This window comes from Mirounga leonina, unplaced genomic scaffold, assembly GCF_011800145.1.
Source record: "Mirounga leonina isolate KUSES-001 unplaced genomic scaffold, KU_Mleo_1.0 Mir_260, whole genome shotgun sequence".
NCBI lineage: Eukaryota > Metazoa > Chordata > Mammalia > Carnivora > Phocidae > Mirounga > Mirounga leonina.
The window spans coordinates 2,776,780-2,794,027 of NW_023270642.1; the positions used below are offsets into that span (position 1 = coordinate 2,776,780).

Genomic DNA, 17,248 nt, shown 5'->3' on the forward strand with positions numbered 1-17,248 from the left:
TATTTATATCATTAAGTTAATTATTGTTGAGCATTTGGACTTTGTACACATGGTCCTTATCCTAAGATGGTACTGATTCCACGGGGCCCCCATGTGGGCCCATGAATCCCACCAGCTTTAACCTGCATTGCTTCTGATCACAAAGAAGCTGTCAGAGTTACCATCATCTGTATTTTACTGAGACTCGGAGAAGTAGCATGGCTAAGTGGCTAAGCAGAAACCAGAATTTAGTCTTTTAGCTTTCAGTTGCACATTTTTTTTAGTATCTTGTTTGTCTGCTGGACTTTAAACACTGCAGTATATGCTTAATAATTTGATGCCAGGACAAACTAAGCATTGTTCAATTAATTTTATCTGATGCATGATTTTTCTGTTCTTCTTTTTTTGAATTTAAACTTGTCCCTTCACCTTCAAATTTTTTTCCAATGGATATCTTTCTAAACACAGATACCAGCAGCCAGATTTGTATTTTTGAACACTGTAAGTGGCTTGTCCCTCTGTTCACAGGAAAAGTGCATCTTCTTGTTCTGGCATTCATGGTCTTCTGCAGTTTGGCCTGAATCCACCGTTCTTGCTTTTCTTTCCTTTGGGTTTTCTTTCTGAACTCTCTAGGCTTGCTGTGTATGTCTCCTGGCTATCCCCTGAAAGGTTTTTTTCTCTCCACCATGTGCCTTGGCCCATCCTCTTCCTTCTGGCTGATATGCACCCCCGTCTGAGCAGCCTTCTCCAAATAAAAATCGGTCCGGTCCACTGGAATCTCATCTGTTCTAGGAAGTCATCTCTCTTCTACCAGGAACACTTCCCATCAGTGTCACTCATGGGATCCTTTCTGCATTCTGAATTGCTTAAGGATTTGTGGAAATAAGTATGTGTGTATTTGTGCCAGAAGATAGAACCTCCTTGATAGAGGGTACTATTCTGGAATATCTTTGTATTGATACATGTGTCTGGTTCAGTACCTTGGTGGCATATAGAAGATACCTGAATTCATTCACTGACCTTCATACAGTACTGTGGGTATAACAAAATATTCTTGGATGTGGTAACTTGTACCTTACACTTCCACTAGATCTAATATGGAAGTGAGCATGCAGTAGCACTGTTCTTACTGCTCTTACTACCCGCCCGCCGCCACTCCCTCTGTAATGATGTTCATAACCTTTTGTATGTTCTTCCTTGCCTGACCTCTAGTGGACGTAGTAGTAATCAGCAGAATGCTCAAAGGAGAGTAATGTTGGGATGAATCCAGTATCCCGGAAAAGCCACTGCCTCAATTTTAGTTTCAAAGTGGAAGAGATTAGTTTGTAATATGAACTGTGACCAGACAGAGTGATAATCTTTAAACTTTCTAACGCTTGGATTGATAATTCTCTGGGCAGGAACATTGTCTGATGTTTAGTGCTATATCCCCAGCTCAGCATGTAGCAAGAGGTCTGACACAGGGTAGGTGTGATGCCAGATAAGGATGTATATGCATGTGAGTAATTGTATGTGTTTATGAGAGAGAGAGTGTGTGTGTGTGTGTGTGTGTGTGCGCAGAATATCTATTCATATACAGATATATTTATTTTAGCTTTTTAAATAAAATGTTACAATTTTCTGTATAAGATCTTGCAGTCTTTTGTTAAATTTAATCATAGTTTTTGTAACAGTAAATTGAGCCTTTTTAATATTATCTTTATCACGTTTGTTGTTTATTGCTCTAGGCCAGTGTTTCTCAGTGAATGCCCTATTGGCATTGTGCGGCATAGTTCCTCATTGTGTGGGACTGTGGTAACAGACGAGTAGCAGCTGCTTATCATTGTGACAGCCAAAATTGTCTCCATACATATCTAAACACCCTAGGGTAAGGGAGATGGTGCTGCTCCTTTAGTTGAGCACTATTACTAAGGTAAATGAATGAAAATAATTCCTGTATCTTAATTTGTATTTAATGCCAGTAGATTTGTAAAGCCCCTTGTATTCAAGTAGAGGGTTGTATGCAGATAACAACAGTTATGTTTCTTTCCAATCCAGTAAATTCTCTTTATGTTGTTTTTTTCTTGTCCATCCCATATAATGTTGAATTGAAGGTAGCTGGATCACAGCCTCATTCCTGACTTAAGGAGAATGCACCTGATGTTTCACCATTAAGTATGAGGATTGCTGTAGATTTTGGACAGATAGCCTTTATTAAGATACCTTTTATCAGATTAAAGAGATTTGCTAAGAGTCTTTTTTATCCTGAATGGTTATGGAGTGCAGAACCACTATTAGTTGGGCTTTTTCATCCTATACATAGTTAATTCTTTCTCTGTGCTTCATTCTAAGTGATTTCCTCAGGTATGTTTTTCAGGGCACCAATCCTGTGTTCAGAGGAGTCTAATCTGCCATTTAACCCATCCATTCAGTTTCAGATTTCAATGACTGTGTTTTAAATTTCTGGAATGTACATGTGTTTACATACATGTATATATATGAACATATATATGGGCATGGGCTTTTTTCCAAAATGCTCTTTTTTCCCTATGTTTTTATTTCTTTATGTGTTTAGTTAGCATATACAATTCTGCACATATTTATTTTATGGTCTCTATCCAGTTGTTCTCTTATCCCAAGTTTTTGCTAGCCTAATCTTGCTGTTTGTTGTGTCTTCTGACTCTTGCTTATAATGGATTGTTTCCTCCCATTTTGGATGCTGAGCCTATCTTTAGAGGACATAATCTGGTGGAGCTCTGGGAGGCAGGCTTCTTCAGAGCAGCTTGCAGCTTACAATTAATTCTGTCAGGTACCCAGGGACATCACTGACATGCGACCAGTTTGGTATAAATGTGTTTAGGGATTTCCTGAACTACACGTGTAGTGGAGAACTCCAAAACCACATTAGAAATACAGACACATCAATGGTTACCAGTTACTGAGGGATTGGGAGCTTTTTCCTCTCTTGGCCCAGCCTCCTTTTTTATCTAGGTTCATGACCCCCCCCCCTTTTTTTTTAATTTCCAGTTTAGTTTTTGTTGAGATCATAGCCCATATATGTAAAAGCATCAGTTCCAACTTCTGTCCATATATCCTGCCCTTTAGGACATTAAAATAAGGTGACTTCCAAACCAAAACACTTTCAAATAAAAGGAGGTTAGATTAGTAATTAGGCCAGGATGATGATAGGTGAGACCTAAGACCCAGCTCACAGGGCTGGATAGCCCATCCCTGCTGGAAGACCTCAGTTCTCTCTCTGGTCAGGGCCTCAGGTCATTTCCCTTAATTTCTCGACACACTCTCTTGTAGGCATTTAAAAGGGTGTCTTATATTTTATCTCACATTCCTAAGTGCTTGTAGTGTGAGAGCTTTTAGTTTATCTGGTCTGCTGTATTGGTGGAATAATCTGTCTTTAATCTTAACATAGGATATTTCTCTGTCTCCTTTGGTTCATCTTAAGATAGAATAACAGTGGAGAGAGACTGGAAAGGGGGACTAGGGAGGGAGGGAAGGAGTGGGGGAAAGAGGAAAAGAGTGAGTGGGAGAGAGACTGACAGGGGAAAGAGGTAGAGAGGTGGATAGATTGGTTGATGGAGAGAAAGAGAGCACACGAATGAGAGACGTGTGTGCAGAGAGTTGCACACAGAGACACGTACATGCATGGGGTGTGTGGACCCAGAGATATGTGCTCACAAAGCCACACAGGTGGACCACCCTTGGGGATGGGATGCAGGCAGCTGAAAGTAGAGAGTGAAAACAGAAAATAACCCAATCTAAGTATGTTAGAATAATTGTAAGAATAAACTCAAAATCAGTGGGAGTAGAAAAGATGGCTTTAGAATTAACTGGAATTTTGGTACCGGCAGTTTCCTGCCACAGCAACAGTGGTTATTGTTAAGTGGGGATGTAGGGTGCTGGGATCGGTCTTGCCTGGTGGCAACTCAAAGAGCAAACCAGTGGGGGGTCAGGCTCTTGATTTTGGTCTCATTGGCACTAATAAACGGAAATAATCACTGATGTTTAGGCAGTGGGACAGTAGTAATTAAAAAAAAAGTAAACCAATCTGATTTTGAACTGACTTTATTTGTTGATTTCATCATTGCCTTAAAGATCATAGCCAGATTTAGAAATGTGTCTTCCTAAAGTTGAAATTAAAAGTTTGAGATCTTGATCATGTCAAATATTTATCTAAAGACAGGAAACAGTGATCAACTGAGGCTGGCATTGCAGAGAAAAGAGGTAGAAGTTGGGAAGTTTCTGTTTTGTGCAGATTGTCTTTTGTGTCTCCTCTTCTATCTGTATTAGACCCAGTACATTTTAGGCCTTGAAGCACTTTTCAGTCTTCCTGTTTCTCCTAGCTTTCCAGACCATCAGTGATAGGTAATGACCCCCGCTTATCCTGGGCATTATTTTATTACATGAATCCACACTGGTGCTGGTTTAAAAGCCAAGATGAGCAATTGTGGATTTCTGATACTGCGACATCTATGGAAAGAACAGAAGAAAATTAGGTTACCTGGCATAGGAGAATACTGCGGAATTAAACTGTTTGGCAAGCACGCTGTTTGACTTTTTTCAGTTTTGAATAAAGGGATCCCTTCATAACCTGTACTCAGCTGAAATGGACTCAAAGCAGTGTGACTGAATATCTCTGTTATCACCTGAAAGTGTGGCAGTAGACTCTTAGAATGTCTGTTCTGTTAATATTTTAATTTGACTGTATGTCTTAATAAATGTCATCTTGATAAAGAAGCAGTTAGTAGTTCAAAACTCTGGTTCCCAAGATTTGAAGTCAACTCTAGGGATTCCATAACATTTCTTAAAACTGCCTTTTCTCTCTAAAGAATCACTCCCTCAGAGGCTAGTTCATCTTGTCGTTATGGATCATCTTGTCCTTTTTAGTAAGAGGTAGGAGAATCTGTATTAGGAGTGTGAAACACTGAAGTTTTAAACCTCAGTCTCCAACCAGGACTCCCTAGAGAACAGATACTGTATAATGATGGTTTAGCATCATTTTTAGTGTCTTTAACATACATATTTGGAGAGTTTTGTTTTTGTGTCTTTAGCACTGAGCTAGATGCTATGGAGTAATGTTTTTTAATACCCTAAAGTTTTAATGGCCATTCTTTATGGGGTACCTACTTTGTAACAGGTATCATGCTTATTGCTTTATATGAATAACTTCCAATCTTCATGGCAATCATCTAAATTGGGAGTTATTTGCTCACTTTGTAGATGAGGAAAGTGAAACCCAGAATAGTATGGCAATTTGCCCAAGGCCATAGAGTTAGCAGAGATGTATTCAAATCTAGATCTTTTACATTATAAAAGGTGTTTTTTCTACTCCACCATTTGAGCCTCTCTTTGGGGAATGAATGATTCCTAGAACTCCAGGATAGTTGCCTTTCAGCTTTCTTAATGTGGGTTATAGAATTTATAGTGTTATTATTTTTTTAAATTTTATTTATTTGTCAGAGAGAGAGCCCAAGCAGGGGAAGCAGCAGGCAGAGGGAGAAGCAGGCTTCCCGCGGAGCAAGGAGCCCGATGCGGGGCTCGATCCCAATACCCTGGGATCATGACCTGAGCGGAAGGCAGACGCTTAACCGACTGAACCACCCAGGTGTCCCGAATTTATAGTGTTCTTGATGGGTTTTTTGTTTTTGTTTTTTCCACTGGTACTTCACACCTTAAAATTAGAAGGATGCTCTGTTAGAGCAGGAACTTGATCTATTTTATTCCCTTCTGTATCTTGTATCCTAAATATGTGGAACTCAACAGTACCTGAGTTCTACTTATAAGATGCTTATTGATTGATGTTGAGTTAATGAGTGAAAACCATGGCAGGTTGGGCTGACCTTGACAAATACCCACAGCATTCCTACTCATGGTATCTAATTAAGTGCTAATTTACCCTTTCACAGTGTAATTATTAAGGCAAATAAATATGTGATAGAAGTAACATGTGATTCATTTTTAAGTCATCCAAATACAAGTTTTGTCTCACTATTAATTTACTCCAGCCCTTTGAAAATCAAGAGTGCATTATCATGTCCAGGAGATAGTTCATGTAGGTAATGGGAAAGGTAAAGACACAGACATGGTTACCACCCCAAAGTAGTCTTCTGTTATCAACAGGACTGAACGCACATAGTATAGACTCAATGCGTGTTTGTTCACTTAATTGAATTGACCGGCTTTGCCAGGGGGAAAAAAAGGCAGTATAAATTTTTGACTCTTAGAGTCCAATGCTTTGTTTAAACTCTTTCATTTTAAGCACACTATTCTCTATCTTGTAGGATTTGGTTAGATATTCTCTTCATTATTAACTAGCTGGTCCTATATTCTGATGGGGTCATGTACTTCATCTTGTTTCGCTGACTAAATTATAAGTTCTTGTAGGATAAACTGCATCTCATCCTTCTCTGTGCCCCTTCCAGAGATTGCCAAGTGCTGACCTTCCTTGCTGCAGAGCTATTGACCCCTATGTGGTGTCACTAGCCAGCTCATCTCTGTGGGTCTTTTCTTGGGGATGGAAATATTGCAGTGGGGTTTTATTCTGTCAGTAAGGATGGTGTTGTAGTCACTAAAATTATACTGAAATGACACCCAGCCAAGTAAATATTTAAATTTTGTAAGTTATTACTTCTTCTGGATAAGTTGGCACATTAGGTACCTCAAGAGCTTGATGGGGCTGTGTGTGCTCTGGGAAGGCGGTGGGTCTGAGGGCAAACCTAGGGCTGTGTGAGTTTCCAAGAGGGGGCTAGGGGAGGGTGAGGAGTATTTGACATGGTGGCGAATTAGTGGAGGATTATGTGAACAATTAGTGTTTAAATTATGACTTTAAAATAGGTAGTATACTGTCAGAACTGACTTCACAATGGTTAGCATTCTTTAGCAGTGAGGTTTATTTCATCTATAATCTCTGATTTTAAGCTTATTATTTCATGACTTTCTTCCTTTTAATTCTTGCCATTCAGAAACATCATTGGCTCATTAAGTAAAGCTGCTGACTCTTGATTCTGGCTCAGGTCATGATCTCAGCATTGTGAGATGGAGCCCCATGTGGGTCTTCGCGCTCAACAGGGAGTCTGCTTGAGATTCTTTCTCTCCCTCCCCTTGTTCGAAAGCTTGCTCTCTCTTTCTCAAAATAAATAAATAAATCTTTAAAAAGAAAGAAACATCACTGAGCCGAACTGAAATCACGACACTCTTTCCAAATGTGTTCCAACTCATTGTTCACATTTGGGTTATCATTTTGCCTGACTTTCTGCAGTGTGGGGATTTTTTTCTTTGTGGCTGAAGTAGCAATTTTGTCACGCTTGACTTTTCAGAGTGTAAGTTTGAATGATATGGCAGGTTTATTTTACTTAGCTTGTGAGAACGCTGCCTTTTCCTATTTTTTGTTCCCTGAAAAGTTGGCGTTCCCTTGCCAAAGCACATACTGCAATTGCCATATTTCTCTTCAAGATCCGGGGCTGCTCTTTAAACTTGTATGTAGGAAACACCTGGCAGTTCCTTGTACCTTTGTATTCTGCCATTGTGCATATGTAAATCAGTGCTAAGTAAACTGGGTGCTGTGGTTGGCCCACCTTCATATGAATAGTTAAGAGAAATCTGGCCTTCAGACTTGTGCTATGCAAAGTTAGCCCATTGACCTACACCTGACAAAGGTTTTATTACTTTCCACGCTATGGTTATGGAATATGGATGGATCTGGGTTAAGATTGGAGAAAATACAAACCAGCATGTTGTTAAATGCTTTTTTCTGAGGAATGTCCTGGCAGCTCATGAAAGTGTTGAGCTCTCATGTGTTAACATCTGGGCATGCTTGCAGATAAAAACTAGTTGATGATTTCTGTTTTCCTCAGCAGTACTACATGTACTCTTGAGTCCAGAAGCAGAGATATCCTCGATTTTTCTTTGTGTAGAAATTTCCTGGTTATCTACTTCAGGATCTAGATCCAAAAATTTAAATTCCAGGGAGAACTTAGGGAAGATTGTGTGAACGCAGCTTTAGGGGCTGCTGGATCTTCCTCTGTGCTGGCTTTTGCCTCCTTCCACTTTCAGACTCCAGTCCTTCTAGGGCAGTCAGGATCTGAGGCAAGGTCTGGGCCTAGTAGGGGTAATAGGAAAAACTCTGGACTCTAAATTGCAGCTGGAGACCAGAGTTCTGGTTCAAGTTCTGTTATCACACAGCTTAGACCCTTAACCTCTGTCAGCCTCACTTGCCTTATCTGCGAGTATCACATCAAACGTTCATCTTGAAGACTCTTCTGAACTCTTCATGACTTGTTCTGTGTCACTGAACTGGGTGGACATGATAACTGGCCTGTCACTCATGCAGGAAACCACCTCTGCCATAAGTGAGTGTTATATTCAGACCCAGAATTATGACTTGACCATAAAGGAAACAGGATAATCTCTTCCTGTGTCACACTTGGTAGGGACAGCGTGAAACATGACTCCTTCTCCTGGGTTCCGCACTGAAGAACAAGCCGTTATCCTCCCCTGTGGCCCTGCTCTGGTTAGACAAGGAAGTGTGCGGTGTGGGGTGGCTGCCGGCAGGACGGAGGCGCCTCCACTGCGGGTCCCTCGTCCCTCACAGCACATTGTCTTTCATCACGAGTTCCTCCAGCCCGTGGCCAGTGCTGGTGGGGAGACTCAGCTTGGTGGCTTTGTGCAAGTCTCCCCTGACTCGTGGGAAGGCGATGCGACAGCCACAGCCGAGAGAGCCCAGGGCATCTCCTGGGAACACCTGCGTGTGCTGGAGAAATAATGTCCAGCCACCTAGAGGATAATGAAGGCTTAAATCATTTTTCACAAGTTGTTTTAAAACATTAGTGTTTGGGCGCCTGGGTGGCTCAGTTGGTTAAGTGACTGCCTTTGGCTCAGGTCATGATCGTGGAGTCCCGGGATCGAGTCCCGCATCGGGCTCCCTGCTCGGCAGGGAGCCTGCTTCTCCCTCTGACCCTCCCCCCTCTCATGTGCTCTCTGTCTCTCATTCTCTCTGTCTCAAATAAATAAATAAAATCTTTAAAAAAAAAATTAGTGTTTGAAATTACAGAACTTAAACAGATGAAAATATGCTCAATGCAGGAAATGTAGAAAACATGGAAAAGAAAAAAATTGTCTCCCTTGCATTATTCAAAGGTAACCAAATATTAGTGTATATTCTTTTAATATGTATACTATGCCTATGCTTATCCCCCCCCCCCCCAAAATGATACCATGCTGCTTTCTTCACCTAATAACATACGGTACTACTATTTCCATGTGAATAAAATATTCTTCACATTTTTAAAAAAATTATGAAATACTCTATTGAAGTATAGTTGACATATGATGTTACATTAGTTTCAGGTGTACAGTGTAGTGATTCGACAAGTCGACATTCTTCTATGCTCCCCATGAGTAGTGTAGTTCACATGATGTTTTATGGTGGCAAAGCATTCTACCATCTGGGCACACTGTTATCTACTATAACAAATGCCCTATTATTGGCAGGCCTCTCAGAATCTGTGAACATCTCCATTCTTAGCCATTTCTAGGGTTTGTGACCATCATGGCATAGAATCCTTATCTCTAGGGATTGGCCTCCAGGACATTCTTAAATTTAAAAGCAGCAGGATCTCAATTCCCTAAGAAATGGCAGTCTTGTGTTATTTCGGCTCCACTGTTGGCTTGAAACAGAAAAACTACATTTCTTGCTTGTGGTGTTTGACATATTAATAATAAAGTCAGTCTTCAAGAAAACTGGTCTGCATAGGGTGGCCTGCCTATGTATTTTTCAAATGTCTGGATTAAAATCTGTCACTAGACAGTCTTCTGCCCCCCCCCCCCCCGCAATGAAACCCCCCAAAACTGGTCTGGTAAATGAGTTAGAAATAGATATTAAGGGAACAACCCAAGAAATTGCAGTGCTGACATTGTCCCAGGCTAGGGCATTGAGTTTTTGTTATTGCTCTACCACCAGCATGGGACACTGCAGGCACCTTGTTTTTCAGTCAATACTTCTGTGGGGACCGTAAGTTAAGATTTTGGAAGTTAACAGCATCCATCATGGTTGGGGTTACTTATATGCCCTCAGTTTTCATATGCTGGAATTCTCAAAAAAATAATTGAGTAGCACATTTGTTGTTTGACCTTTTTATTTTATTAATTTTTTAAAGATTTTATTTATTTGAGAGGCAGAGAGAGAGAGAGAGCAAGTGAGAGCACAAGAGCAGGGAGAGGGAGAAGCAGGCTCCCTGCTGAGCAGGGAGCCCGATACGGGGCTCCATCCCAGGACCCTGGGACCTGAGCCAAAGACAGATGCTTAACCGACTGAGCCACCCAGGCACCCCTGACCTTTTTATAACAAAATCCTACTTGAGCAGGAAACCCCCTAATAAAGACTCATTTTCACCAGAATTCTGGCCAAATTTTATCTAGTTCAAATTGAAGCAAGTCTGAAAGATTGTCTTTTTTGGCTTTCTCCTTCCATAGCCTTTAGCTATGAAACTGCTACACTGTATATATAATTTTAATAGTTGTCACAGAAGAAGGACCAGATAATTGAAATAGCACTTAAGGTTCAGTAATGCATTTTTTTAATCAGGCACCTGGTGTGAGGTCGGGAACTATATAGTCCGGTAAGCCATTGGCTGACGTAGGGAAGATTGCCTCACTTCAGAGGTTTGCTGAGGTGAGTCTCTGTGGGTAAGTGGTTAGGTGTTGCTTCTCCTGTGTATATGACCATCTTTTTTTTCTTTTATTTTTGACTTGATTAGCTATAAAATCTAAGGATAAATACCATCTATTTTTATTGGTTTTGAGTAGGTTTCTTTGCAAATTTATTGAAATAATTGAACTCAAAATAGTTTTCATTCTGACTCTGGAAGCTGATTTGAAGACCATTCTGACTTTCTAGTAATTTTGGTTTTCTCTCTTCCCTCCCCTAACTTAAATCTTTTGTTTTGCTTAACTATTTTTTTCCTTTAAAATAAGTTTTTTTTTTAAATTGGAAAAACTCTTCTATGATGAGGTTCTAAATTGTTTATACTTTACTGACAAGCCTCTAGCTCTTGGAGATTGTTCTGAGGCAGGGATTACAAAACCAAATGCCCATAGGGGTGGGAAGGTCTGAGAGTGAGGAGCAGTACCTGGTGAGTGTCAGGGAGGTGAGAGGGTTGACCGCTGGGGACTGGAATCTTAGGTCCCACCTGGAGGGGTCAGCAGCTCCTGCATTCAGCCCATTGTGACCATTGGGGTGGGACCCCAGTGTTGCCAAATGATCAGATTTCTCAGAAGCTGGAAATACAGATTTTTTTCTTTGTGGTATTTGTTTGAAATATAAAAATCATTATATGTCGACTCAAACTTTAAAAAAAAGTATAGATCAAACAAAACATATCCATGGCCCCAGATTATGGCCACAGTTGGCCAGTCTGTGGCCTCTGCTCTGAAGGAGGAGTTGTGCCTTTTTAGAAAGTAAGAGTCTTAAGCAGTTTGTGGATGCTGATTTGGCCGAGATGGTCTATCTTAATCACCTTTAACAAGGAAATATCGCTTAAATAATGGTAGATTTTAGATGAGTCCGTTGTAGCACCTAATTCCCCTTAATTGAGTGTTATAGCTCTGTCTTGCTATTTTGTAGTATCCTGGGTGCAGAGCAGACTATTACAAAGAAAATGGAGTTTTAGGCCAACAGATCTTCCACCAAGTGTCTAATTTTTATGTGTGACTTTCTCAAATTTCTAAATAGCAGTGTTCTCATTTGAACCTGGAAGAATGTATTAACATAATAACTTAGGTTTTTGCCAGAATCCTTGAATGTATTAGCAATTTAAGGTTAAAAAAACTGAAAATTAATCTTGACTCCCCTTTAGTTATCAAATGGATATTTATGTATTTTCTTTTTCTTTCTTTAAAGATTTGAACATGGAATTCAATCCTTCAGACCATCCTCGGGCCAGCACAATATTCCTCAGTAAATCTCAGACAGACGGTAGGTTACTAATTTATTTGTGTCTTAAAACAAAACAAAACAAAAGGCTCGTGTTGGTAACCTAAGTCTTGATTTTCCACTAGATGTGATTCTCAAGGTAAAAGTAGAATCTGTTTTAGTAAACCCCCCCCCCCCAGGTGTATTGTTTGATGGTGTTCTCTTGGGGTTTCTTCCTTTTGTATGTAGTAAGTTATGTTTTTAGAATTCTTTCTTTCTTTTTTTCTTTTTCTCTTTCTTTCTTTCTTTCTTTTTCTCTTTCTTCCTTCCTTCCTTCCTTCCTTCCTTCCTTCCTTCCTTCCTTCCTTCTCTCCTTCTCTCCTTCCTCCCTCCCCTCCTTCCTTCCTCCCTCCTCCCTCCCTCCCTCCCTCCCTCCCTCCCTCCCTCCCTCCCTCCGGAAGATTTTATTTATTTATTTGAGAGAGTGAGAGAATACAAGCAGGGGGAGCAGCAGGCTCCACCCCATCCCCCACCCCTCACGCTAAACAGGGAGCCGGATGTGGGGCTCCATCCCAGGACCCTGGAATCATGACCTGAGCTGAAAGACGCTTAGTGGACTGAGCCACCCAGGCGCCCCTAGAATTTTCTATCTTGAAGCAACTATCCTCATTTTGCTAGTCAGCTGAATTATTTCTACATACGTTCTATAGTAGCAGTTTTTACAGCAGAGTCAGACATTTTCCTTTAAGAATTGATATTTGCATAAATCTCTAAAGATCAGAAGTGTTTTTTTTTTTAGATAGTTTGTAGAAGAAAGCAAAATATAATCCTTAAATAAAATAAAATAAAATCCCTGTTATCTCTCTTGTGCCACTTGAGAGCTGAATTAAACCTGTACACTATGGGTAAATGTTTTCTTTTTGCCAAACTTCTACTACCCAGCTTATTCTGCCATCTTTGTGGTTTGTCCCAGGTGTGTGTGTAATTTCTGTTAAGGATTTTTCTCTCTTTTCAGCCCCTAGCTTATATCATTGTTCCCTGGCCCTTGGCCACAAAGGACAGATAAAAGTTATACAATATAGTGAACACGAATCTTCTCAGTTGATTTCCTGTAAAAGCGCAGCCAGAGAAATTTGTTAAATGACCATGTAGTGACAAGCATATTATATTACAATGCTGGAGTCCTGTGTAATTCAATCCCTGACTGTTTCGGCAAATCACTAAGCTCTAATTTAGAGAAAATCCTCAATTGACTACAAAATAATCAAACATTTATAAGACAGAGACTTCATTTATAAGAACTGATAACTTTTCAGTAATGGTTAGGTGACAATTTTGACATGGCAAAATGCTGAAGTGATATTGGTGATCTTTACTCAAGCCGCCATTGACTTGATCTCAAAGAATTTGGTGCATTTATAAAATAATCAGTGTTTCTAAGCATAAGAATAAGTCATTCTAGGCATCAAATACCTGTGAAATAAGTTCTAAATATATCAGGTTAAAACAAAACAGAATATGTATTTCTTGGCCTGGTAAATTGGGAAGCCATTGGGAGGGGTAGGATATTGCAAGGGAAGGACGGTGACAGTGGGGAGGAGGGTTTGGGACAATGAGAATCTAAAACAATTAAATTTTGCACTTAATGATGCAAGATTGGCATACTTTCAGGTTTGGTTCCTGTGTCCTGTGACTTCAGGGTACAGACCAATATCATTCAGGAAATTTTCTAACTGGAATCATATGGAATTGCAAAAGGCCCTCTTAATAGATGACACATACCTTGATTGTCTTGGTAAAATGAAACTCAGCCATTTTCCCACCTAACAGAAGGATTGCTCCACAAATGAGTTAGGGAAGTGTATCTTCCCCCTTTACTTTTACTACAGATTTCATTCCCCCTTCCTCTCCTGGACCATCAGAGTATCGATTACTTTGATCCTTTTGTTTAATCCTTCAATTTCTCCCTAAATGCTGGGTCTTTCCATTCAACATGTAAACCTATGTGAGTCACACAAGACATACAAGAAAAGGAAAGGTAATCAATAGCCTCTTCCTGAGGTTTTCTTCTCTACTACTCTCTTCATTGAAAGCTTCTATACCATCTCTACTTCTCTTTCCATTCACTTGTCCACTGGCATCTTCCCCCCGCCACCGCCATTCTGTGGAGCGTGTGTTGTAAGGTTGCTCAGGGACATCTTTGCTTCTGTTAGCTCTTGACCTCTTGTGTGGCATTTGCTGCTACTGACTGTTCCTTGCTCCTTAAAACTCCTTCTCTTTTGGCTTTTTATATTCAAACAGGCCAATTTGCTGAAAACAAGTCCCTCTAACGAACAATTGCTTTATAAATAATTTTAAAAATAGGTTTTAAAAATAGGTAAATTTGGTAACTTCAGTAAGTTAATTCTTTGGTGAATTGATTATCAGTCAGGGAACTATTTGGGGAATTGGTCCTGAGAAACCCTCCCTTTCTTAAAGGTCCTTCTCTGGCATCCTTAATCAAGTTCTCCATTCATCCCTCTAATGTTGGTATTTCATAGGGTTCTGTGCTTTATACTCTTATCTTCTGGGTTTGCACACGGTTTCTCACAATGTCCGTTTCAACTATAATGTCTAGCGGGATTTTTCTCTGCCGTGTTTAGATCCCTTATATCTGTCTGCCTGCTGGACATCTTGATATCTTCCTCTAACTCGGTATGTCCCAATCCGAACTTAGTAACTGCAGTTAATGTCCTGCGTTTCCTACTCTACCCAGGTCCCCCAGCCAGGGGAGGCCTTGACTTTCCCTGGACTCATGTTCTGGAAGTAGTCCTGCCGCTGACTCACGCTGACTTGCAGGAGCTGACTGTGCACATTTCTTCCCGGTTCCAAGTTCAGTGACACCGTTTTTGGAGTTTGAAAACAGTCACAATGGGAATTTTTACCCCGTAGAAATTGACAAATGCTACAAATCAGGGCATTTTTTTAAGGCAGCTGTTAAACATTTATTGGCACACCATTACAGCCAAGTGATCAAAGGTGTATTACTTTTTACCTCATAAATGTCCCTGAATCTGACTACTCTTTACCATTCCCATTGCTGCCACCTTAGTTGAGACTCCTCTGTTTTCTCAGTTGGATTACTGCAGCAGCCTGTGGACTCACCTGTGACCTTGTCCCTTTCCACTGCTATGGCCCTGCTATTGTTAGGTGAAAAGACTTACTGTAAATCAGATCCGATTATGTCCCTTGCTTGCTTCATCTTTTGTAATGGCTCTCCAGTTGCCTTAGAATTAAATTTCAAACGCCTTAGTGTGATAATGGGCAAGGCCCTTCATGCTCCATCCTCTGCGTGCCTTCTCAGCCCACTTTCTTCTTTTGCCTCTCTGTGCTTCAGCCATATGGAATCCCTTGCAGTTCCCCTGGTGTGCCGTGTGGCTTCCTGTGCCTTTGCGTTTATCTGGATTTCCGCTTCTGTCTTCTACACAGCTCATTTCTTCAGTCTCCAAGCCTCATTTCAGCTATCACTTCCTCCCTGAAGGCGTCCTTCGCCCCTCAGGCTGGGTTAAGTGGGCCTTTGGTGAGTTCCTGCTATATCTGTGAATGCTTTCTTCATAGTCTGAACCATGTTGTGGTATTTAGAACTATTTTCTTGTCTGTATTGCCAACTAGCTCCTAGAGGGAAAGTGATAATGGATCTCAGTAGTTCCTGTGCCTTGCTCTGCCTGGGACAGAGGATATGTTGAACTTAGGTGATTGAAAGAAAGAAAAAATGACAAAGCCATGAGCCATTTTTGATTTGCTTGTGATCATCCTTTGCTTGCACAAACTTATATTTTCGTTACAAGACCCCCATACTTCTAAGAGCATTAGAGCAGTCCAAAATTTTGGGTCCCACGTATGCCAATTTATTTTTTATTTTTTTGGAAGAAATGTTGTAATATGAGATTATAAGGCACACAGCACCTTTTAGATTCCTTTCTTTTGAATTTGGTGATCTCCCCTCTCTTCTTCATGGTGATGTACTCCTGCAGTAGTATGCACTGGGTTCGTGGGTCGGAGACTATTGTTGGGGTGATGGCAGTTCTGTGAGGGCAGCTCCTGCTCGGGACCACAGCCGGGTGCTCTTTGCCTTTGCAGCTCTCTGCTCTGTGGACCCGTCATCCTCTTTCCTTCTTCAGCACTCGATGGTCTGATGAACACACTCTATGTGCCATGCTCCGCACTGGTCAGCTGTTCATTATTCTGCTCTACCTGATACCTGTAGTAAGTCATTAGGAGTTAAATTAGAATCTACTAAGTTCCTTTTCCCTCTGATATCAAAGAGATTTAGGCTGGCCTTGGATCGTTTTTCTCAGTGTTCAGAAGAAGACTGGAAACTTTACTATAACAGAATGATAATGGAGTGCTTGCCTACTGAGATCTCTGCCAGCTGGCTGAAGTTAGGGGTATTCTGTCCAAGCCAGACTGGCGGCTCTCTTAGTTTCTTCTTCACACAAATGGGATGTCATTGCAGAATTTCTTTGTATGAGAGCCATTCAACAAAGAAGAGACCAAGGGTTCCTTTCGGGACCGGTGGGGTTTCCAGGTGAGAGAGAAATTAGTTTGCTTGGCCTACCTTGGCTTTTCATGCTATCATTTTGGCTTGTGGGGAAGAATTATAGTTCCTAGTGGTTTTTCCCTTTCTATACTATTTTAATTCATTGTTTTCAAAGACACGAGAGTCTACTCTTAAGTACTAGGAGAAAGCAGCTAAACCACATCTTTTTTATTTTGACTAGTATGGTTTCTAGAGGTTCTTTACCTTGAAAAAGAATTTGGACAAAAATAAGAACTTATGTGTCTGTGTTTGTATGTGTGTGTGTATGTGTAATCTGTGTGTTCAAGAGTTTCTTGAAATAATTAAAGGAATAAAAACCATTTTCTCTTGAGTGACTTAAAGCCAAAGTAGAAGCGTTAAAATTCAGAAATAAAAATATGAGCCCTGGTTTTCTTTGCACATTCTTTCAGAAATACTGAAATTGAAAAAAATGTTTTGTGGCCTTCCTTTGTTCAGGGTCACGTTTTTGTTCCTGGGCCATGTTGAACTTCTCTATCACAAGGGGACCAACCTTTTTGTACTCCTTTTATCTGGCATTTAGAAGCACCTGACCCCTGTGCCCTGCCAGGAATCTCTTCCATCTGAGCGTTCCCATGACCTTTCTGTCATCCCCTTTCCTACATGTCCCCAGCTCTCTTTGTCACCCCCATATGCGCTGTGCTCTATTGTGCCCTTGTCTCCACGTCCCTGTCGCTCACTCTGTGCATCTCCCTTACAGTTTATCAGATTCCATAGGGAATATTTTTGGTGTTAGATACGGAAGAATCCATAGGACCTCAGAGCTCTTA

The 17,248-nt window shown here is 40.7% G+C and overlaps 1 protein-coding gene across 2 annotated transcripts in view; it reads left to right on the forward strand.

Moving 5' to 3' along the window:
- Positions 1–17,248, forward strand: part of CCNY (cyclin Y) — a 226,184-nt gene that overhangs the window by 137,740 nt on the left and 71,196 nt on the right. Inside the window, exons 1-2 of one of the 2 annotated variants that reach the window (XM_035029603.1) lie at positions 10,625–10,642; positions 11,870–11,944. In XM_035029603.1, the coding sequence (XP_034885494.1) occupies positions 11,878–11,944 (67 nt within the window). In that variant the 5' untranslated portion in view covers positions 10,625–10,642; positions 11,870–11,877. Of the gene's footprint in view, positions 1–10,624; positions 10,643–11,869; positions 11,945–17,248 lie in introns of those variants that run through there. The other variant, XM_035029604.1, reaches the window with a different exon arrangement.